General features: G+C 42.1%; 1 protein-coding gene across 9 annotated transcripts in view; it reads left to right on the top strand.

Annotated features, from left to right (window-relative positions):
- Nucleotides 1-23,080, top strand: part of Phkb (phosphorylase kinase regulatory subunit beta) — a 195,669-nt gene that overhangs the window by 164,161 nt on the left and 8,428 nt on the right. For 4 of the 9 annotated variants that reach the window (XM_087594802.1, XM_087594801.1, XM_087594800.1 and 1 more), the window contains 4 exons: nt 1,258-1,392; nt 7,571-7,700; nt 13,535-13,642; nt 15,573-15,713. In XM_087594802.1, the coding sequence (XP_087450928.1) occupies nt 1,258-1,392; nt 7,571-7,700; nt 13,535-13,642; nt 15,573-15,713 (514 nt within the window). 9 annotated transcript variants of the gene reach the window in all.

Genomic DNA, 23,080 nt, shown 5'->3' with positions numbered 1-23,080 from the left:
AATATCTGATAGAATCAACTTGCGAAAACCAACATCCTTTTAGTGTTGGAGATTTTCGTCCATGGTCAGTTGACTCCATTGCTGTTCCGCCTGCGGTGAGCAGCACAACATAGCTGCGTCACCTGGCAGAGCAAAATCCTGGCACTCAAGAGAGCAGGCAGAACGGGGAAGGCCCCATCGAGGGCATCTCCCTGTGACCAGAAAGCCCACTCTAAGGCCCTCCCTTAATGTTTCAACTATCTTTTAGTCATACCAAGCTTGTCAGTGGGGTAGGGATGAGGGGTGGGAGGCATTTAGATCCAAGCAACCGGTTCTGTTTCTCTCAAACTGAGCATTTTAAAGCATGTACTCAAATCCCTGACATCCAGAAATAACAACAGTAGGAGAGGAAAACTGAGATCTTCATCTGTGATCACAGAGATTGGAAGTCACTGAGACTCGATCTGTGGCCTGTGGCCTGGCCCAGAACAAAGGATCCTATGCCTTGTTGACCCCACCTCTGGTTGACTTAAGGTTTTTCTCCCATCTTTTGCACTGAGACATTAAAGTTTTCCCAAGAGGGGAACATGACTGTTGTTTTGCAAAGCAGCTTGAATCTCTGGACTGTGTTTGCCTTAAGTTTTCACCTCTGTTCATACAGTAGCCTGGTGGGTTGTTCTTCGAGGGAGTATATCCAGAGAAAGACAGTCCTCTGTCTAGCTGCAGCAACCCTTCTCTAACACAGCACTGTGGCTAACGTGCAGCTAACTGCCCTTGTATTTCAAACATGGGCACCTATGGTTCTGACCAGTGCCAAGTCAGTGACTTACAAGGTAAAAAGAAGTTTTTTAAGACTCATCATCTCATCGTTCCCAGGAAGAGAACATGTATGTGATGGCACGTCTCAGCCCCTTTCTCAAGACACATCATTCATGTGCCATTTGATCTTGGTGTGTGTCTTACAGCAGCTGTAGTATGTCTGTGTATATTACAGTATAGTATATGTATATGCATACATGTACTCTCATGCAGGAATAGTGAATCTGACCTGGAAAGAACCGTACATACTTAGCTTTCACTGTGTTTTCTAACTAACTCCCTGTTCAAGAGCAGCCTTTAGATTCTGATCAGGTTTCAGTCTGGATGGAAGAAATAGCAGTGGTCCAGGAAGTTTAATGACCTTTCCTTCATTTCACCCAGGATGCATCAGTCCTGTGAAGGGTGTCTCCAGGCACGAGATGATTGCGCTGAAGAGAGCTTTGTTCTTGCTTTGTTCAGGTGGATCATCCATGCCATGGAGTACGAACTGCAGATCCGTGGCGGGGATAAGCCAGCCGTGGACTTGTACCAGCTCTCGCCCAGTGAGGTTAAGCAGCTGCTGCTCGACATCCTGCAGCCTCAGCAGAGTGGGAGGTAAGCGGACCCTTCCGTCAGCTGCAGGGCACTCAGAAGCATCTGCTCTTCTTAACTACTAGATTAGACCTTAGTACACTATTAACAGGAAAATTCAGGAGTCCCACATGGTGGCTTATACCTACAACCCCAGCACTTCCGAGACCGAGACAAAAAGCTGTCTGAGCTCCAGAGTAAGTACCAGGCCAGAGGGAGAGCCAGCAGAGCATGGGGCCGCCTTCCCATGTGGGAACAGCGATGGCACAGCAAGTTGAAATGTCCAGGTTTACGCATCTGTGTTGATTTGAGTTTTATACTTTCCAGGTATAGTTCGTAACACTTTCCCACTTTTATTATTCTGTGCAGTATGAAACATTTCATACAATTTTGACTAAACCTCCTTTCTGGAAACTTATAGCGTATGGCATTTCCTCCCAACACGTCGGCAGAAGAAATTGGGTCTGGTAACATGTAGATTGCTGCCTGACTCTGCCTCTGTGGACTGTCAGCCTCAGCTAAACCCTTCCATATACTTAACTTAGGAGAGAATAGCAACAAAACAAGTGTTTGTTGCTCGCCTTTAAGTTTGTTTTTTATTTTTTTAATTCCAGGGTGAGCAGTCAGTAGTGTAATTATTTAGGCAAGTACTTATTTAGTGTGATGACAAAGTGGAATCTTCTAGAGAGGTTGTCTATAAAAGCATGACTCTGTACATATGTGTGTATGCATGTATATGTTTAATACACACATATGTATATTACTTACACAAGAGCTTATTTAGTGTATATGTGTCTAGCATCCCCAGCGTGATGAATATTTATATTTTATATACATATATCCGTGATGACAAATATGTGCCTTACAAGTCTCCTTGTTATACAACAGTTAACATTATAACATGTCAGTTGCAGTGTCCCAGTGACATCTGAAATGATGTTTTCTGGAGCCAGACGAGTTAATACTGAGATTCTTATGGAAAAACTTAACATGAGAGAACGGACATAAGAAAACCTTTCCCAGATGGTTTTAAAGCATACTGTATGGCGTCTGTGACTAAAACAGTGTGGCACATTAACAGAGAGGCCCATTGGAGAAAAGAGTCAAGAGATGACTCTCAATAAATACACATTGATGGGGAGGGGAACACCCATAAAGAAGGGGAGGCGGAGGGATTAGGGGGATGATTGCCCGGAAACCGGGAAAGGGTTTCCGAAATGTAAATAAGAAATGTAAATAAGAAATACTCAAGTTAATAAAAAAAAAAAAAGAAAAGAAAATTGAGTCAATTGGTGCACTTACATACACTAACACACACACACACACACACACACACACACACACATCACAGCACATGTACCTGCAGAACTTTAAAACTGTCTAGGTCAGAATGGAGATCAACAGAAAGGAGAACATGAGAGAAAAGGAATGGTATGATGTAAGAGTAAAAAAACATGTTCAACATATTAAAAAATATATATATAAAAAAAGAATTTGCTACATGATAATATTACCATCACAAGTCAGTGGGTCAAGAATGGACTTTTAAAATAAATACTTTTGGGTTGGGGATTTAGCTCAGTGGTAAAGCGCTTGCCTAGGAAGCGCAAGGCCCTGGGTTCGGTCCCCAGCTCCAAAAAAAAAAAAGAACCAAAAAAAAATAAAATAAAATAAAATAAAATAAATACTTTTGACAACCTGACTGCTATTTGCAAAAGGTAAAATCAGACACTCATTCTGACATATAAAAACCAGTTCCAAATAGATTATAGATCTGCATGTAAAGTATGTGGGACACAGAAGACATTGATTAAATTTCTCTTTGACCTTGGAATGGGAAAGGCCTTTAGTATGATTCAACCCAGGGATAAGATAAGGAACAACTAATAAAGCCTATCAGGTTTTAAATAACCTTTTTTCACGGCAAAGATGTCAAGAGAAAACCAGGAACCCAGACCCATACATTCTCTGAAGAGTTAGTATCCAAGCGTTCTTAAGAACTGAGAGATAACTGCCCAAGACCAGGAGATACCTGGAGCATGAACAATCTGAGCCTCTCATTAAAAATGTCCTTTGGATATTTTAAAAGACGTTCATATTAATCTATAATGAAAGCTGTGCATGGGCATTGTGTTAGTCAGGGTTCTCAGGAGTCACAGAACTTATGGACTGTCTCTCTATACTGAGGGGGTTTATTGTGATAACGTACAGTCTGTCCTCCAACTAACCCAACAACGGGCAGCTGCGAGTGGGAAGTCCATGAACCTAGTAGTTGCTCGGTCCCAGGAAGCCGGTTGTTTGAGCTGCTTCTGTAGAAGTAGATTCCATCAGATGTGCTACCAAGTAAGTGCAGGCCGGTGGAGAGGAGTGGCTCTTCCTGCTTCCAGTGTCCTTAGGTAGGCCTCCTGCAGGTGTGGCCCAGATTAAGAGTGTGTGCCACCACGCCCAGATCAGTCTCCTGGGAGGGGTTAAAGTCATCCATTACCTGCCTGGGCCTAAGCTTTTCATGGCCACTATGCCTCAAGATCTCCATGCCAAGAACCAGGTCTTCCAGCCTCATGATCTGGATCAGAGATGTGCCCTCCAGTTCTGGACTGTAGTTCATTCCAGATGTAGTCAAGTTGACAACTAGGAATAGCCATCACGGACATCGAGACACTGCTTACCTTTCTCGTAGCTTAAGTTAGACTGTGTTTAAGGATTTGCCAAGGCTGTGAGGAGAAGGGACTGCATCTATAACTGAGGGGTACAGCCCTTTCTGGTGGGATTTGACATCTAAGAACCCTTTCCTTTTGGCCAGGTCCTTTTAATAATCTACTTTGAAAATATGTTTCTAACAACATGGAAATGTGTATGCGTAAGATCACTGATTAAATTATTGCTTGTAATTGAAAATTTGGGTATTTCTATAACCTAAATGTGATATGCCCACACAGCAGAGTACTGTGTGTCTTTGAAGAAAGGAATTCTTTCTAAGATACATCGTCAAATGAAACAGTAAAAAGCAAGACAGTGTCTATTAGATGCAATTCATATTTTTAAAATGTATGCATTCACTTGTGTAGAAGAAATCCAGGAGGGATAAATCAGAAACTAATATGATGTATGCTGATCAGAGAGGATACAAATGGCTGGGAAATGGGGAAGGAGATGCAGCATAACAGAGTTGGGCACAGAGCAAGCCTTCCCCAAGCTGGCCACCATGCATGGAATGCCTCTTCCTTAAAAGTAGTGGGTGTCACCTGCACCCAACTCCTAAGTAGTGGGAGTATTGGGTACTGCAGGTTTACGTGAGGTATTAAAGCAAGTGTATATATGGAGGAGCAGCCCAGAGTGGAGTGGAAACCAACGGATGAACCCATATGAACCCAGCTCACACAAATGAGTACTGCTACACAGGGGAGACTGGGAAAGCCCCCTTTACAGACACCAACCACACCTAAATGCTGCCTCTAGTGAAAGCATGCTTCTGGCCAGCACACAGTCATCAGCAGTCTGAACTGCATGTCTCCAGAGAGATTAATAAATGTATTATGACTGAAAAGCAGATTTCTCACAGTTAAAGGCCATTCCTATTAAGGGAACAGAGGTTGGTTGATTGAAACTGCTGAGCCAATATGAAGTCGTGGGTTTACACTGATAGATACAGAAATGAGCATGGATCTGTGCTTGTGCATATGCATCTATGTGTTTCCTGCTTCTGTCTACCGAGATGTCCTAGAAGCAGTGAAACTGTGGGAGTGATGAGCAAACCTGAAGCAGATGCATTCTAAACACTGAAATGAAAGTCAGCTTTTCTTAAAGAAATGGTTGGTTTCAGAAGAAGGCAGGAAAGAAAGAAAAGAGAAGAAAAGAAAAAAGGAAAAAAATGCAAGGTAAACCAGGAGCGTCTTTGTGCCAGGAAGAAAAAAAAAATCTAAATATGACAGAGGAGTGGACACTGGAGAAACTGGAGCAGACCCCTGGGACTCCAACTGAGATGGGGTTTTGTTTTTCCAATGTGTGTCTGCTCATTTGTGTAGAAGAAATACACAAATAAGAGTAAGAGAGTCCACGCTGATAGAGGTCAGTGACTGCGAGGGAAGGGACTCATTCTCAAGGCAGAATGTGATTAAAAAGTATGGATAGAGTGGTGGGAGCGGAGAAGGGTCACTGAGCGAGTGCAGCAGAGGCTGGTTTGAAGCAGCGTGGACGGAAAGCTGGCACAGTCTCCGGGTGTTTCTGCTCAACGTAATTAGTCATAGCAACAGAAAAACAAGTAACCGTGCTGTAGTGGACAAACCTCTCAGACTCCCATCACCCAGACGATGAAGATTAGCTTCACCAGTAATACGACTTTAATTTCATGTACCATTGATACTGACAGCTATCACGTCTGAATTTTCTTGGCCAAATGCATTAAAAAAAAAACAAAACATAAAACCCAAATAGAAAAATCCTATGAAACAGCAAATGTTACTAAAATGTGAAAACTTAAATAATAGAGCTAATAATAAGAAAAAGGCAGAGGAGGAAGAAAAGAAGCAGAAGATAAGAAGGAAGAGGAGGAGAAAAGGAAGGAAAGAGACAGAGAAAGAAAGAGAAAAAGAGAAGGAAGAAACGTGAAGAAATACCACGGATTCAGAGCCTCCAGGAAATGGAAACTAAATGACACATGCCATCCTGAATTGGAGCCTAGCAGATAAATTAATATTATTTTGATTGTTGGTATCAGTAATTAAACTGTGATTATATAAGGTAGTAAGAGTGGGAGAGGATTTGAGTGAAGAGGGCATAAGAAATTTGCATTATTCTTTTTTTTCTTTCTCTCTTTCTCTCTTTCTCTCTTTCTTTCTTTCTTTCTTTTTTTTTTTTTTTTTTTTTTTTTTTTTTTTTTTTTTTTTTTTTTGGAGCTGGGGACCGAACCCAGGGCCTTGCACTTTCTACCCCTGAGCTAAATCTCCAACCCCGAAATTTACATTATTCTGTGATTTCTCTAAGTGTAAAGTTTTTCAAAGTAGAATGACAAAATTTTAAGTACAGAGGACCTGACATCAATTTCCAGCACCCATGTGGTGGCTCACAACTACCTGTAACTCCAGTTTCAGGGGATTCAGTGCCCTCTTCTGGCTTCCACAAGCACAAGACATGCACATAATTCACAGACATACAGACAGACAGTCAGACAAGACAGCCATACAGATTAATGATGGTGATGATCTAAAATGATTTCCCATCTCTGTTGTACTTTCATATTCTTTTCATGTTCTAAGCAAAGGCTCCCTTTACAGTGCTTAGCCATAACCTCGGAGTGCTCTGAAATGTATTTGAGCTGTTGTCACGTTTAAGGGATGTGGATAAAAATCAAATGCAGAGGGTATTCATTGACCAAAGAGAAACTTCAGCACATCGTTGGCCTTGTTGCCTTTTGGCAAACACAGAAGGTGGCAGTGTGAGTTTGGGTCTGTTAGCAGAACTTCAGCCATCCAGAAAAGACCCTTCTTAATTACTAAATGTATCAGGTTGCACTGGTTTTCTACCACAGAAACAAGCATGTTCCTGCTTAGCATATTGTCAGTTGGTCCTGACACGCCCCACATGTGATGAGTGTGTTTTTCAATCTGTCTTCTTTTTAAGTACCAAGTGGAAACAGAGACAGAGAAACACACACGCAGTTTTCAGCTTTTGCAAAATTACATTTTGTCACTGTGTGATCTTTAAAAATAAAGCAAGTTCTGTACCTTTGACAATTGTGGATAGTATATTAGGGCAATATCAAACCTAGAATTTTGATTTATTATTATGGTTCTGCCATAACTCTTATAAGTAAGGTTCTACATATGGTCGACAGTGAAAGTTTTATGTCTAGTTTTTTGGTCGAAGATTTCAGCCTTATTTAAATAACCAGCTTTTGTAAGATTTAGAATAAGGTCACTTTAATATATATTAGATATATAATATTTTCTGAACATTAGCTTGTTCATTTCTTACCAAAGTTTATTGATGCCTTTCTGATGCTTACATTTTATTAATGTGAGAACAATATAAAATAACTGTGAAATTGGTTGTGCCATTTCTGATGTGGGGAAGCCATCCGATGGTGTAGTCAACAACTCATGACTTCGTAGAGAGTGCCATTGTGCCTGCTGACGCCAGTCTCCCTGCTGCTCATGCCTCCTCCAAACCTGTTCCTCGGCACTGAGACTTTCCCCTTGGTCTACAGATGTTGGCTGAATAGACGTCAGATTGATGGGTCACTGAATAGAACACCCCCAGGATTCTACGACCGCGTGTGGCAGATCCTGGAGCGCACACCTAATGGTATCGTTGTAGCTGGCAAGCATTTGCCACAGGTATAATACACTTATGTTGGGAGAAGGGACCAATGGGAGGAAAGGCATTCTTTTTCCCTCTGCACTGCCAACAGCGTTTCTTCTTCCCTGTGTTCTAAGAATGTTCAAAGATGGTGTGTTCAAGACAGGATAAAATGTCAGAAAATAAGTTGCCATTTGTTTTAGAATTGATTTTTATCCAGTGTACGTGTCTTTTATTTCCAGGTTTCATGTCCATGTAGATAGAAAAGGCTTTGCCACGTGTATCATTGCTGAGAAGTTGTATCTACATCCTTGAACTGGAGCATTTCTGATGCTCCCAGAGCCCTCTCTGGATCCCATGTGCCGAAACCTCTTATTGAGCAAGCTGTCCCTTCCGTTCACTTATTTGCAAATTCAGGGCGTCTTTCATGTACTAATTTGCCTTCTGTTGCTGTGATAAACACCATAACCAAAAGGTCTTTGGTTTGTGGTTCATCATGAAGGAAGTCAGGGCAGGAGCTCAAGGCAGGAACCTGGAGGCAGAAACCAAAACAGAAACATGGAGGAAGGATGCTTACTGCCTTGTTCCCCATAGCTTGCTCAGCCTGCTTTCTTACATAACTTAGGAATACCAATCCAGAGATGGCATCGCCTGCAGTGAGCTGGACCCAGCCACATCAATTATTACTCAGGAAAATACATACATACATACATACATACATACATACATACAGAGAGAGAGAGAGAGAGAGAGAGAGAGAGAGAGACAGAGACAGAGACAGAGAAAGAGAGAGAGAACGCGCTGCCTACAGGCCAATCTGATGGAGACAGTTCCTCAGTTGATGTTCCCCTCTCCCCAGATTACCCTGGCTGTGCCAAATTGACCAAAACTAACCCACAGATTTATTAGCTTTGCCTCAAGTAGTGGAACTTCCCACCGAGCAATGGTGGGCTGGTACTAGGGCCTCACAAACATGAACAACGCCTTGAAAACCATGTGTAGATCCGGCCTAGCAATGTAGAGCAGCCTGTGATGTGAGGACCAGGAGAAGCACTGTAAGCAGAGCTGCTGTCTTTCAGGTTCCTTGTGGTGTGACTCGTTGATGGTACAGATGAACCGTTGACTCTCCTGTGTGAGATGGTTTTCTTGATGATATAAATTGGCCTGCTTCTTTGATGTGATGATCATTTATTTAGTCCTAGTATTCAGCTGCTTATACAAAAGAAGAAATAGAATACTATGTCTGCTTCTAGTATTGAAACTTTACATCCATGTTGACGTAGCTCTTATGTGAAAAAACAAGTAGGCTCAGATGTACCCATATGTGTTTTGCTTATGTAAACAGAAGGACATCTGTGGAGCAGCTCACACAAATTGGCAGTGTGCTTTTCCTCAGAAGGAGGTGTCCAAGGATCTGTTGTGAGCTCTTCATTGAAACCCTCCTAGCCATTCAGTTAGAATTATGTGATGGGTCTATTTCCTACTCAAAACCTGACTCAGAAGTTTAAAACAATACAGGAGTACTCACAGCACTTAGTATTCACAGGAGTAGCTTCAGTGGCCTGTGTCGGTACTTCAGCCTTCTTCAGATCCCCTACTCCAGCCAACCCATCGCCCGAAAACCATGACCGCTCTTCTGTTGGCCCTCGTGCTCCTCCCAGGCCTCTTCCGTCAGCCTGGGCAGTGCACTGTGGACACCGTTGACAGTTGTCTCAGTTTACCGCCACCTCACCCACCAACTACCTACCGGGCTCCATTTGATCCTATGATAGCCTCAACTACGTTTATAACCTCCCCTTGCTTTGAGATAGATAGATAGATAGATAGATAGATAGATAGATAGATAGATAGATAGATAGATAGATATTATAAATTATGTATAGGCACAGTGTTTATTGTTTCATTTTAAAACTCCTGAAGTGCCATTTAGTTCTGATAACAACTCTGTGAAAACCTTTATTGTTTTGCATTAATTATTTAGGGTAGGATACGGAGTCATGAGTTTCACTATTAGATTTTCATGCATATGCGTCAGCACACTTGGTTTGCATTCGCTCCCCTTTCCTCTGCCCTCTTCCATGCCCTCTGTTCCCTCTGGTTAATCCCCTCCCTTCTCCCAGGTAGTCCCCTCCTCTGCTCCTATGTCACGCATGATCTGTTACACTTCCCTCTTTCCCCCACATGTTTAGAATTTCTTTCTCCTCTCTCGTGATCCACTGTCTAGTTTAATTATATGTGAGAGTGCACATATGCACACGTACACACGAGGTGGAAGTCAGCCTTACACCTCTTAACATACTCATTTCTTATTTGTTTTCCTGTACGTGTCATGGTTTCATTTTGTTTTATTTTTAGGTTACTATATCAAGTAATGGTTTCCTCACATCTTCAGGCGTGTGTTGTTAAACTTTGTTCTTAGTCCCTCTCCTCACTGTGCAACCCTCAGGCTGTTCCCCTCTCCTTCCTCCTTCTGCTCTTTAGTACGTGTGTTACGTCACCCTCTCTGCTTCCCTGCCTCTTAATCTCTCTCCCCTCTTCTGATCCCCTTTCAGTTCTGTTTTATTCCACTTTTAAGTCTAGTTTCTATATACTAGAGAAATTATTCAGAATTTGTCCTTCTGAGTCTTGCTTAACAAAATCATTTCTAGTTTTAATGAGTTTGCTATAAATGTTATGACAGTTCCTTTTATGTTTTTTTATTTTATCTTTATCTAGTTTTGCTATGAGGGTAATGATAGTTTCCTAGAATGAATTTGAAAATAGACAAATATATTTTATGAAGCAGTTTGGGAAGCACTGGTGTTAGGTCTTCCTTAAAGGCTTAGGAGAACTGGGAAGTGAGTCTGTCCGTTCCTGTGCAGGGACTTTACTGCTTCAGTGTCATTGTTACAGACATCAGTTCTTTACTCTCCATCTCACTAATTTCTTCCTTGTTCCCTATTACTTACTGACATCTATTGTTGGGGACTCAGAATGTTCTTTTTTTCTAAGGCCTTTATTAGTTTATTTAAAATATTTTATTCATTTACTTATTTAAATTATTTTAACTAGCTAATATTGTATTACTCAGGGTTCTACAGAGTAACAGAACATGCATGCATACATACATACATACATACATACATACATACATACATACATACATATGATCTATTTTAAAGTAAGTTCTATAAGCAGCTCAGAAAACCATGTATTCTATGTCTGTTGGATGGAATGTTCTGACGTATCTATTAAGTTACTGATCTGTGTTATAGTTTAACTATGTCTTGGTTTCATGTCCTTCTGTTGTGATGAAATACCCTGACAAAAGCAACTCAAGAGAGAAGGGTTTACTATAGCCCATCATTGCAGGGAAGTCAGGGGACAGGACTTGAGGCAGATAATCATATATTATATCCATAGCAGTGAACTAATGTGTGCATGCAAGTGTTCAGTTCTTTCTCCGTTTCATATACATTCCAGAATTCGTAGTCCAGGGAAAGATGTTACCCATAGTGGACAAGTCTTCCCATTAGTCAAGATAATCCCCCACAGACATGCCCCTAGGCTGACTTAGTCTAGAAAGTCCTTCATTGAGACTTCCAAGTGGTTCTTTCTTAGATTATGTCAAGTTGACAGGCAAAACTAGCCATCAGAAATAAGTGCATGGATGACCTGTCTGAAGATAAGCATCGGGTGTTAAGGATGCTCACTACTGTATTAGCACTGTGTTACCTTTGATGTCTGCTAGTGTTTATGTGTGGAGCTGGGAGTCCCGACATTTGGTGCACACACATTTACAGCTGTATGGTCTTATAGTGGAATGTTCCCTTTATTAGTATTGCTATATGACCTTATTGATCTCCTCTGATTTTTATTTGAGCCTAATTTATCAACTATAATGATAGGTATATCAGCTCATCCTCAGCTGCTGCTCATCTAGTAGATGGACTCCATTCATTTACTCTCAGTTTGTGGGTGTCTTTACCAGTGAGGTGTGTTTCTTTGGGACAACAAATAATTATGTCCAATTTTTAAATGCAATCATCCAGCTGTGTCTCCTTATTAGTAAGTTGAGACTCTTTTCAGCGAAGGTTATTATAGCGATTCCTGTGTAACTCCTGCAGTGCTGTTGGTGTGTTTTCTACTTGGTTATGTCAGTTGTCTCTTTCCTAGCTCTTATTTGCTCATCTGTTCCTTCCATCAAATCAATTCTTTATTTAGCTGTCATGATTCTCACTGCCTTTCACCAGATCTCACAGAGGCATGTCTAGCTCTCCATCTTCCCTCTACTTCAATAAAGGTACTTTATTATTACCATGGTATTCAGGATGAGGATACCAAAACATGGAATGATTTCCCCAAGGTTCATTCTCAGTAAGTAAATGACACCTGACAAAAGGCTTTATTTACCTGTCTGCTGTACTCTCAGGACTCTAGGTCCTTTCAGAAGAGTGGAGAAAATTCAAACTCTCTATCTGTTCTCTGTGATGATCAGCAATGCTTAGGAGCTAGGCTTCTCTTCTAATAAGATATTTAAGAAAATGTTAACATGAACCCGAAAGAGAGAGAGAGAGAGACAGACAGACAGACAGACAGACAGACAGACTTTCTTTCCTTCTGTGACCACATTAATCCCATTGTTAAACATCTAAACACTAACAATAGGCACCTGTCTTGGTAGCCAGGCTTCAGGTTTCCTGAGTCAGGTACTGAGTGTGGGATAAGATAGTTGTACTGAACATAGGACTAAACACCTTTCTGTCACTTATGTCAAGAAGACAAGCGAGAACTCCCTCAATACTATTCTAAGTAGCAAATAGATGTACTTTGTTTTAAGGCTACAGCTAAGTTCACTGTGAATTACTGAAACAAAAGCTAGTGTGCCCTGTTCTCTCTGCACCTCTTAGAATAATTCTCCTGACCGTCTCTGCTTTCTGGCACACAAGACTGGCATATGGAGTCTCCCCTTCTGTCCTTGAGTGCTACTCTATATTACATTTACATTTCTCATTACTATCACCAAATACCTGGTGCAAAACAATACATTGTAGCTCATGGTTCAGAGGAATACAGTCCATCCTGGCACGGGAAACATGACAGTGGGAACAGTTGGGTTCAAGGTGGTGACTGAGAAGCAGGAAGGGAGGAATGCCTTGCACAAAAGGCCTTTTCCCTTTCAGTCAGACTCAGCTCAAGCTGCCTACTTAGGGTTGGTCTTCCCCACTCACAGTTTTCTAGAAACATCCTCATAGACACAAGCAGAAGTGTACCTCATTGATGTTTGTGTGCTTAACCCAAACAAGTTAACAATTAGAGTTGGCCACCGTGGTCTCCATGCCTTGATTTGGATAGAATTGACTGTTCATCAGTGAACAAAAGGCAAAGAGAAAAGTTCTTTTAGTTTTGCCTTTTTTTTTCCTGTTTCCTACCATTTCTGCACATAGTTTTTTCTTATTTGTAGCATTTTTCTGTTGGCTGCTTGGAGAAGACTAACAGAAAAGTGATAAAAATGCAATCACAGTGACTTAGATCTTAAAGTCAACAGCAAGCATAACACCTTACGTTAATTCTGCAATATGTACTCGGTTCATTGTCTCAGTTTTTGGCTGTTACTTTATATATGGAATGAACTTTTAATACAATCCTTTCCCCTAAAATTATTAGTGTAATGAAGATTACTAAAAGAGTGAGGCTTAATTTATCACAATAGTCAGCTGGCTGGCTTCAGTAGTTTGACATATATAAAACCTAATCACAGAGGTGAAAATGCTCTCTCCGGTTTTATAGAAACTGGAAAGATTATTGATTAGAAAATGAATTTCCTCTATCAAATGGGACGCAGAGGGTAACACTCGGCATGTTAATGTGGAGGCTTTTTCTTCTTTTTCAGCAACCAACCTTGTCAGATATGACCATGTATGAGATGAATTTTTCTCTCCTTGTTGAAGATATGTTGGGAAACATTGACCAGCCAAAGTATAGACAGATCATTGTAGAGGTTTGTATTTAAAAAAAAAAAAATGTAAGTCACCTAACTTACTTACTTTCTGTCTGCTCACTGAAGAACAGCATAGGAAAACTACCCTTTCCTCCTGAGACCAAGAATTTGGTCCGTCACCTGTCAGCCCCTCCAACAGAGTCCTCAGGAAGTCAGACATTCTTGACCCGGGTCAGGCATACCTACCATTCAAGTACCTTAAGCTCCTTCAGGTGGCAAAACCGAACAGACCAGCCACCCAGCTGCACTCCTCCTAGGTGGCCAGGGTGTTCAGCAATGCCACAATAGCAGAGGGGGTTTTTAGTGTTAGGTTCTCCTAATTACAGAAGTAATACCCTAAGAATGTAGAATGGGGCAACAGTTGAGAGAAATACAGGGAGCAAGGGATCATTGCTGCTAGATTTTTGAATGACATCTTTGAAAACATCAGCCTATGAAGGGAAGACATTGTGCAGAATACTAAGGCCCATGCACCTGTGCGCCCTTCTGTCCCATAAAATGCTGTACAATGAATCCAATGGAGAATCCAGTGTATGGCCAGTCCTCCCACTGCCTCTTTCTCTGCCAGTTTCTCTATCGGACATTCTATTCTTGCAAGTAAATTAGGTCTTATTGACAAAGAAGCTAGATTTGGCTCCTGATCAGCCCATTATTTCTGGAACTACGGCTAAACCTGGGTGGCATTCAGTCTCATCTCTGATGTCCCAACATGTGGAATAGTATGGTCCAGTCACTCAGCAGGTGTGAGGAGGGATGTAGAGAAGGGCTTTGGAAGGACAGGGTTGTCAGAAGGAGGCTTTCCTTGTGTCCTGTCCTTGGCTTCTCATGCCTAGTGTCCAGTGTCCAGGACAGATAGTGGACTTAGAGCTTCTTCTTGCTGACTTCTGGTGGCTTTTGTAACTTTCATACTCTCCTGTCTAAAGACTGACCTACCCAAGGGCCTGCCACATTGTGACCCCTGAACTTTACTGTTGTATCTTCAGGTTCTGCCTTGGAGTATTTAGATAACATGCACCCTGTAAGATTTCTAAATGTAGAACCAGGAAATCTGTTTCCTGGTCAGTGTACAAAGTATAAGGTTCTTCAGAAGGCCCCGAAGGCCCCTACCAATTACCACATTCAGAGCCACATACCACATACATGTACATAGTCTATACATGGACATTTGTCATCTAGAATGAGCCTTATAAGCCACTTGTAGTGGCTCGGGCCTTTAATCCCAGGATTTGGGAGGCAGAGACAGATGAAGCTCTGTGAGTTCCAGGACAACCTGGTTTACATAGTAAGTTCTAGGACAGCCAGGGCTATGTAAAGAAACCCTGTCTCAAAAAAATAAAAAAGAAAGAAACTAATAATTTTTACAAATGAACATCATAAGGACATGGCAGATGGCTCAGTGTTTAAAAGCACTTGCTGCCCTTCCCTAGGGCCCAGATTTGGTCCCCAGCATTCACATTAGGTGGCTCATAATTGCTGGTAACTGCAGCTTTAGGGGATCCAGTGCCATCTTCCTTTCTGGCCTCCGTGGGCACTAAACTCACGTGCACATACTTCCCCCCACATACATACACACACACATACATATACATAACCAAATAATATCTTAAAACAAAACAAGCATTGCTTCTGGGGATAAATTATGGTACAGCCAAATAATAGGTTGATGAAGACAAACACTTGACCAACTGAGCTTCCTCCTTATCCCCAAAATCATTTTCTATGTTAGGAGTTTTATTTCAGTGACCAAATGGTCTATGGCTATAGGGATACTGTGGTAAACATGCATTTTCCAAATAGAATGTGTGCTGCCAATTTTCCAAATTTGGATTCTATCCATAATCCACTGCCCATCACATTCGTTGATGAAACCCGGCCAGACTATGTTGCTGTTGTGATTCACGTCAGTGGCTTTGATATCCATCTCTTCTAGTTACTAATGGTTGTATCCATTGTGCTGGAAAGAAATCCTGAGCTAGAATTTCAAGACAAAGTGGATCTGGACAAACTGGTCAAAGAAGCGTTTCATGAGTTTCAAAAAGATGAGAGCCGGCTAAAAGAAATCGAAAAGCAAGTAAGTGGAGAGGCCCGTGTCCCACAGAACGCTTTCATTGTTTCCACTGTTGAAATCCTCTCTAATCTTCCCACTTTCCAGACAGATGGACAGAGCACAAAAGAGGATGCTCTACAAGCAGTCAGGCTTACTGAGGAATTAATATTGCTTTTTAGCTAATTACTGGTCGATTGAGCTAGGAAGTTCTGGTCAAAAAAAAAAATAAATGAAATCTAAGATGAAATATTTTTTTAATGTGGTTGACAATTAAAATGTGTTTGCCAGGGAGGATCCACTGATCCCAGAAGGCTGTAAAATAAATTCAGAAGACGATGGGAGTGTAGAACAGGCATCACAGGGGCTGTGTACTGTCTGATGTAGTCCCTTCTGGGCTCTCTGCTTAATATTGTATGCCCATCTGTAAAAGGGCTCCCTACATAAATAAAATTGACTAGCAAAGAGAAGGCTGCTAAAAATGTCTGCTTTTGTTTTATATGCTGAGACGGTGCCTCCAGAAAATGCAAGTGAAGTGCAGGAAGCTCGTAATTTCCACAAGGAAATCTTCCTGCTGCTGATGTCACCTGTCAGTTCCAAGGACTTGTCTACTCTCTTCCTTTGTAGGACGGTATGACTTCCTTCTACAACACGCCCCCACTGGGACAAAGAGGAACCTGCAGCTACTTGACAAAGGTGGTGATGAACTCCCTGCTGGAGGGAGAAGTCAAGCCCACCAATGAGGACTCGTGCCTGGTTAGCTAGTGAGGCCCTGTAGGGAGCATAGGAGATAGTCTCCCAGCCGTGCCTTTTGTGTTCACGTTAATCTGGGCCGCTGTTAGTGGATGGATAGATGTGTTAGTGAGGTGGGTGCTGCACTCCGTTTGTCATTATTGGACCTTTGCATGCCGATGGCATTCGAACAGGTAAACAGTGATTGAAATCAAGTGGAACCCATTTCCATGATTTGTACCAGCAACTATAATCTTCACTGAACCATAGAAGTAGTTTATGGATTGAAAATTAACCACTGCATGTTTTGTGATCAAATATTCCATCAAAATTCCAAGTCTTTGCTTCTTTAGACTTTATTTTCACCTCCCTGCTATTAGAACAAGCCTGGCAAGGGGTGACGCTTTACTGGGACTCATAAGGCTTAGAGGATGGTGATGTCTGTGCCTCTGTTATACCACAAAACCATGTAACACACATCAAAAAACAAAACAAAATTAGCCCCTGGTATTTAACTTCAGAAGATGCATTATTAACAATACTATGTTGTACAGAACTCTTAGACAGTTTTTACCTTGTAAACATGACTGGTTTTGTATTGAACTGCATATAAGGGTTGGACTAAACTATAACATATCAAAGATTTTCTGAGCATTTGTTAAATACAGGATTACAGATGTGTAGTAAGCACACTCACATGCACATGCCACATGCAGGCACACACACCTACACACATAATTACAAATAATAAACAATAAATATGAAAAATTAAGTAGTTAAATTCAAGAACATTAACCTTGGAAAAGCAAAGTTGAAGTTAAGACATTCGTTTCTGAACTAATGAAGTTATCTGGAGACATTCTTTGTTTGAGCTCACGGTACTGAAGTTAATAATCCTGAATGTTTTCATTTAACTAATTTGTACACAGAATTTGCTGCGAAATTTACTTAAGCAATGTAGGTTGGACATTTAGGTCTTATCAGTGCGTTTCCTTCCTAGATGTGGCCAGTTGCCCTGCTCTCATCAAAGTATCAGTTTTCTGGCCAGTCTTACTGAGCTCACCTAAGAAATCAGGCTTGCCGCCTGAGAAGGGATAGGTGGCTTTTCCAGGCTACAAGTCAACTGATACAGATAAATGGACATGTGAACACGAAGGCACACAAGCAACACGTCTCTCACCAGTTCCAGGTGTGGCTGGCTCCTAAATCATACCTGAGACACTGCCAGTCAGCAGAGCTGGGAATCATGGTACAATCCAGCCTTAAAAGTTAGACAAAGGAAAGAAGTCGATTACCTGTCTTAGTACATGAAGAGGAGTTATGAAAAGATGGTCCTGATGTAGCCATCTATAAAACTTCAGCCTGAAAACAAATAGTCACGAAGCCCATGCAGAAAGAGTAAGTTCTGGTGGTTGATGGGCAGAGAAGAGAAACTAAAGAGGGGGAGGGAGGAAAACCCTTGAAATATTTAAAACTTGTTAAAATTCAGAAGAAAGTAAACACTTGTATACTTAAGAATTAAATTTTTTGATTAGCTGAGCAAAGTTGCAAGAAAAATGCTGTCTTAGTTAAAATAGACATCACTTGCAAGTCTGTTTTCTGAATGAGCAGTTAGCTTCCTGTTACATATGCAAAGTTTGGGCACTTTCTTCTGCTGCTTGAAAGCATTTGAAATCAGCAACTGTGTGTCAGCTTTTTGAATTGCAAAATGCAAAATTTATTGTTCTGCAAGATATTTTGGGATGATCAATAAATCTTGATGTTCCTCCTTCAGAAGCAATGTCTGCTTTCCAATTAGAAAAAAATAATTCTATGAATCAGGATACAGCACCCATGAAATTTAGAAGCCCCATTTGTTCTACAAAGCCCACATGTTTTCACAGCTGCACTGGAGACTGACTGAAAATATTAACACATATACTGAGGCAAGGCAAGCCTTAAACCTGATCTAAAGCCTCCTCCGTCACACTGCCAGGCTCTCTGTGCTAAGTTTATAGTACAATCAGCGTCTGTCGGAAACTCCTGACTGAATATCAAATTCAACTGCTTTTCCAGAGTACTCTTAGAAACATGATGTCTTCCAGACTTCCTTTCATTTTATTTAAGATTTTTTAAAAAATCATATTTCAGCCTTTAAAACTCAAAATGTGAGATCATCTTGCTGTCATCTTCAGTGAGCTTGCAATGCTTTATGGGTACCAACAAACATTGGTTGACTACCTGAATAAACTCAGCTTTCCTCATAAAAGTCTGAGAGCCACACAGTGTGGGGACAGCCCTTACAGCAGAGATGCACCCAGTTAAACTAAGGCGTCTGGAAGCAGCATGGTGGCATACAGCTGGAGAACAAGAGCCCGTGTCAGAAACTACTGTGTGAATGAGAAGCAAGGGAATCTGGACTCACAAAGCAGCAGAAACCTTCACACAAGGAGCCAGGCCTCACAGAAACATAGAAAAGCAGCAAGAGACTTGCCGGAATTTGTCTATGACCCTCATGTTCTGGCCTCCCAGAAGCAGAACAGGAATGAGAACAGGTCCATGGGTAAGATACGAAAAAGCCTGACTCATTTAGAGAGTCGGGCAAACGTGGCGTCAGCTCACTGCAGGAGGGAAGAGCGGAGGAGGAGTTACACAGTGAGAGCTCTTCCCGCAGCCTGTGTTCTAGCACCCACTTATTCCCAAGCAGCAGCCTCTGGGTTGGAAAAGAGCTCATCTAGTCTCACCCAAACATATAGGCCCCAAATACATGGCATTTTGAACAGGTACGACTCATACTAGGACATATAGCTCAGAAGAAACTGGGTTTCTGCCCAGTGACTACCACAGTTTTTCCACCCAAGAAGGGGAGACTAGGGCGAGTGGGCATTTTTGCATTTCGTCTGAGGAGGCGGATGAGCAGGGTGACCAGGAACCTTCCAGAGTTGTCACATCAGACAGTAGACAGTCTGAGAAGTGGCACCTCCCACCGTGTCTGTTACCTGCAGGTGAGACTTACGAGCAGATGTGCTTACATCTGTGATGGCACTCTCCCTGCCCTTCCTTCCCTTCCTGTAATGTTCTTTGAAAACTGTTGGCTCTGCATTTGCTTTGCTTCGTCAAGGGCATAGATCTTGTTGCTATGAATAGGGAGCAGTTTAAAATGTTGTCTGACTAACTGGCTTTTTAGTAGTAACACATGGTCACCCTTACAGATAAATATCTTATCCCTTCACTCCTATTTTCCCAGAAGTTACCTCTCTCCTCCCAGCTAGTTAAAAAAAAAAAAAAAAAAAAAATGTGCCCTGCTCCTCAGTGTCACTGTGGACTTTCTGGTAGGCATTCTATGAGTTTCCCCCAACTCAGTTGTGTTGTATTGTTTTGTGCAATGCTGGGAACCAAACCTAGGGAAGCTGTGCATCCTGGGAAAGCACTGTACCCCTGAGCTACCTTCCCTTTCTTCCCCTGGTGCTCTTTCTTTTCAAAGGGGGCATCGATGTATCAAAAGGAAAAGAGCTCACTGTTGAAAAGCATTGGGAACTCCAAGAGAAACCCTAGAAAGCTGAAATGCCAGTGTATTTGGTGTGATTCCTTCCTTAGTTATTAAAATGGGATAGGCCTGTGTGGATGAGAAGCCTCTTCATGGGCTGCACTGTGGCGTACTGCAGGCTTGGTATTTTGTCTGTTTGGATGGCAGATTGAAAGGGACTCCACACACCCTTCCAAATCTCCACATCCACTAGAATAAGACTACCGTGTCAAGCATTACTATCCCTCATTTGTCCAGTTACAAAGTCCAACAAGATCCATAAAGTATTCTAAACAGTTAAACCGTTTAGAAAAAACAGGTTTTTAGACAACACCAACAAACTTTTAAGGCAAGTTTGTAGAAATGACATGATCGAACCAGAGCCCCTCGGGAGCTCTCCACTGACGATTTTATTTAAGAATCACGCAGAAGAAACATCTTATAAAAAGCTACCTCCATACCAGAAAAGAACAGCAGTGAAAGATGCTGAGCCCAGCTTCCTTTGTAGTCTTTGGTTGGTTCAGCCTCCAGCTGCTTTCCTCTGTCTCTGGAGACAGTTAACTTCCTGACACTAACCCAGGTCTCGTTCGGGAAAGCCTTCTTGTGCGCGTTTCATCTTACATATCTGTGTGTTAGGACGCTGGTATTTTTGTCTTTTTCCTCCTTGTCAGAGCCCTGCTGTCAGAGGGTCACCTGAGGTGGTACTGGTTGTGGGTGCTGTAGAGTTAAGAGGTCAGTGGCTCCCCCAACTGCCCTTGATTGTCCTGAGCATATTCCAACGAAGTGTGCTTCGAGCAACTGCAGGATTACCTTCCGCTTCCTGTAACTTGAGTCATTAATGAGAGTGCCGAGTGTGCATCGACACAGATGGGGCTGCTTGGGTGTATTTCCATCCAGAAAGTCTCTCTGAAGACATTCTATGGTCACCATTTTCCCTTATTCCATCTGAAACTGAACTTCCTTTTCATCTCATAAATCGAATGGGAGGCTTCTTCCTGATCCTTATTGGTTTAGCAGCCACTCAGTGAGAGGTGCACACATCCCCCATCACAACAGTGAAGAGAGGCAGTAGCCTGGACCTCCCCTCCCACGCGTTGAGAGACAGGATGCCCTCTTTGAAAGAGTAGGTAAGAGTTAATCTATACCTGGTCTCCAGCAGCACCAACCACTATTCTGGACCTTTCTTCCTGAGGGCTGCATTCTCCTAATTGTCATATGGCAGAGATGTCAGGACTGGGCTGATAGCCACTAGGAAAGAACACAGGTTCAGACAGGGTAGGATGAGGTTCAGAAGGTCATAGCTTCATCTGAAATAGAGCATGAGCTAATTCAGCTTGCTGAGCATCCACCAGACTCTGTTCTGTACAGAGACTCAAAGAAAAGGCAGAGCAGTAAAAGGACATCATAAACCCCATTTGTCTCCATTTAAGGACCGGGCCTGATTTCAAAAAGGGTGGTCGTAAGGCACCAGCTCCAGGAACAGACCATAAAATCCAGAAACAAGGTCATAAAAACCCCTCCCAAAAACCAGCCTGGGGATAACCACAAAAATGGGGGAAAAAATCTATCAGGATGGGCCATCTGCGCTGGGCAGCCCTACCTCATCCTGTGGTTAAACTTAAGTTCATGACATAGGAATGCTGACCACTGACAATCTGTGACCCCCTAGCACCCACCAATGAAATTGTAGATTACCTAATCCTTCTAGAGAGTTCCCCAGGTTCCCTATAAGAAGACCTGAGTACCTTTGTCAAAAAATGGTTGACCCCTGCATGCTGGTTGTTTCTGCAGAATAAATGCTCTTTGTCTTTGTGTACTGTCTGAGTCTGGGGTCTTCCTTCAGTGATTTTCAGACCCTTGCATCAGTTCTCTGTGGAGCTTGTGCTCTACCTGGGTTTAAAGACACGAGGTAAGGATTGATACATTCTACCAAGAAAAATCAGGTGGGAAGAGGGTATCGGGGCTCAGAAAAACATACCCCAAAGTATGACACATTGGCATGCCAAGTGCTTAGAATTACAGTGGGACCATGGCTGTCTGCGCTTCCACTGCCCTGCCCTATTTCCTCCCAGTAAGATGGGACGTCTACCTAGGGCAGAGTCTTCCAGGGCAACTCCACAGAGGAAAAAGCGGAGCTGACTCCACATCCAGCCCTGGTGAACTCGGCCCCAGCTATAATTCCTTCTTTATACTCCCCTCTCTAAAAGGGCCCAGAGCCACACTTGCCTTTCCCCTTAGAGAGAATTTCACGTGGCCAAGCACCTGAGGGGTCTCTCTTTGAGTTCATGCTTTGTGTGACTCCAATTTACAAGGCATTGAAGTTTTTTGTCTGTGAGAAGCCTCTGGTAAGGGCTGTCTAAACAGCAAGTGCATCACAATGAACACAGGAAGGAAAAGGTAGAGTAGATTGGACATATTTGATTCAACAAAAAACATTCTGGATAGAGAAAACTCACCAACACATGCACGCACGCACGCACACACACACACACACACACACACACACACACACACACACACACACACACACTCACACACAGTTGAGGATACTATAAGCCTTTCTCCAAAGAATAAACAAGTATGGGCTAGAATGTTCAGCAGTTAAAAGCACTTGTTGCTCTGCAGAGAACCAGATTGAGTTCCCAGCACCCACCTGGTGGCTCACAACTGTCTATTACTCTAGATCCACAATATCCTACACCCTCTTCTAACCTCTCCATGTCCCATGTACTGCAAACACATGGTACATTTATGTATACATACACATGCATACAAACATAAATACATACATGCAGGCAAAACATACATATACTCCTTCTAAGTCTGAGAAAGAAAACCCAAAATGTTCTAGAAAAGAGAGAAAACTGAACAACATTTGTATCCTGGAGATTTTTCAAGAGAGTTTATAATGGAGCCAAGCATGAGTGTCCATGGCAAGCCAGATTACCCCAAATACTATGATTCACTGTGGCAATTATTTCCTGGTTTCTATAGTAATGAAACAAAATAACAATAAAATTACTTTCATGAAACCCATCCACTGTCCACTCTTTCACAAGCCTCAGGTCCTATGTGGTTCACAGTCTTCACCTTTGGGGTGATGGAAAGTAAGTAGTCAACACATTACAAAAAGACTTATCTAAGGGTCATGTATTTG

This window comes from Rattus norvegicus, chromosome 19, assembly GCF_021556685.1.
Source record: "Rattus norvegicus strain SHRSP/BbbUtx chromosome 19, alternate assembly SHRSP_T2T, whole genome shotgun sequence".
NCBI lineage: Eukaryota > Metazoa > Chordata > Mammalia > Rodentia > Muridae > Rattus > Rattus norvegicus.
The sequence above is the reverse complement of the archived record's forward strand: the minus strand, read 5'-3'. Positions and strand labels throughout refer to the sequence as shown.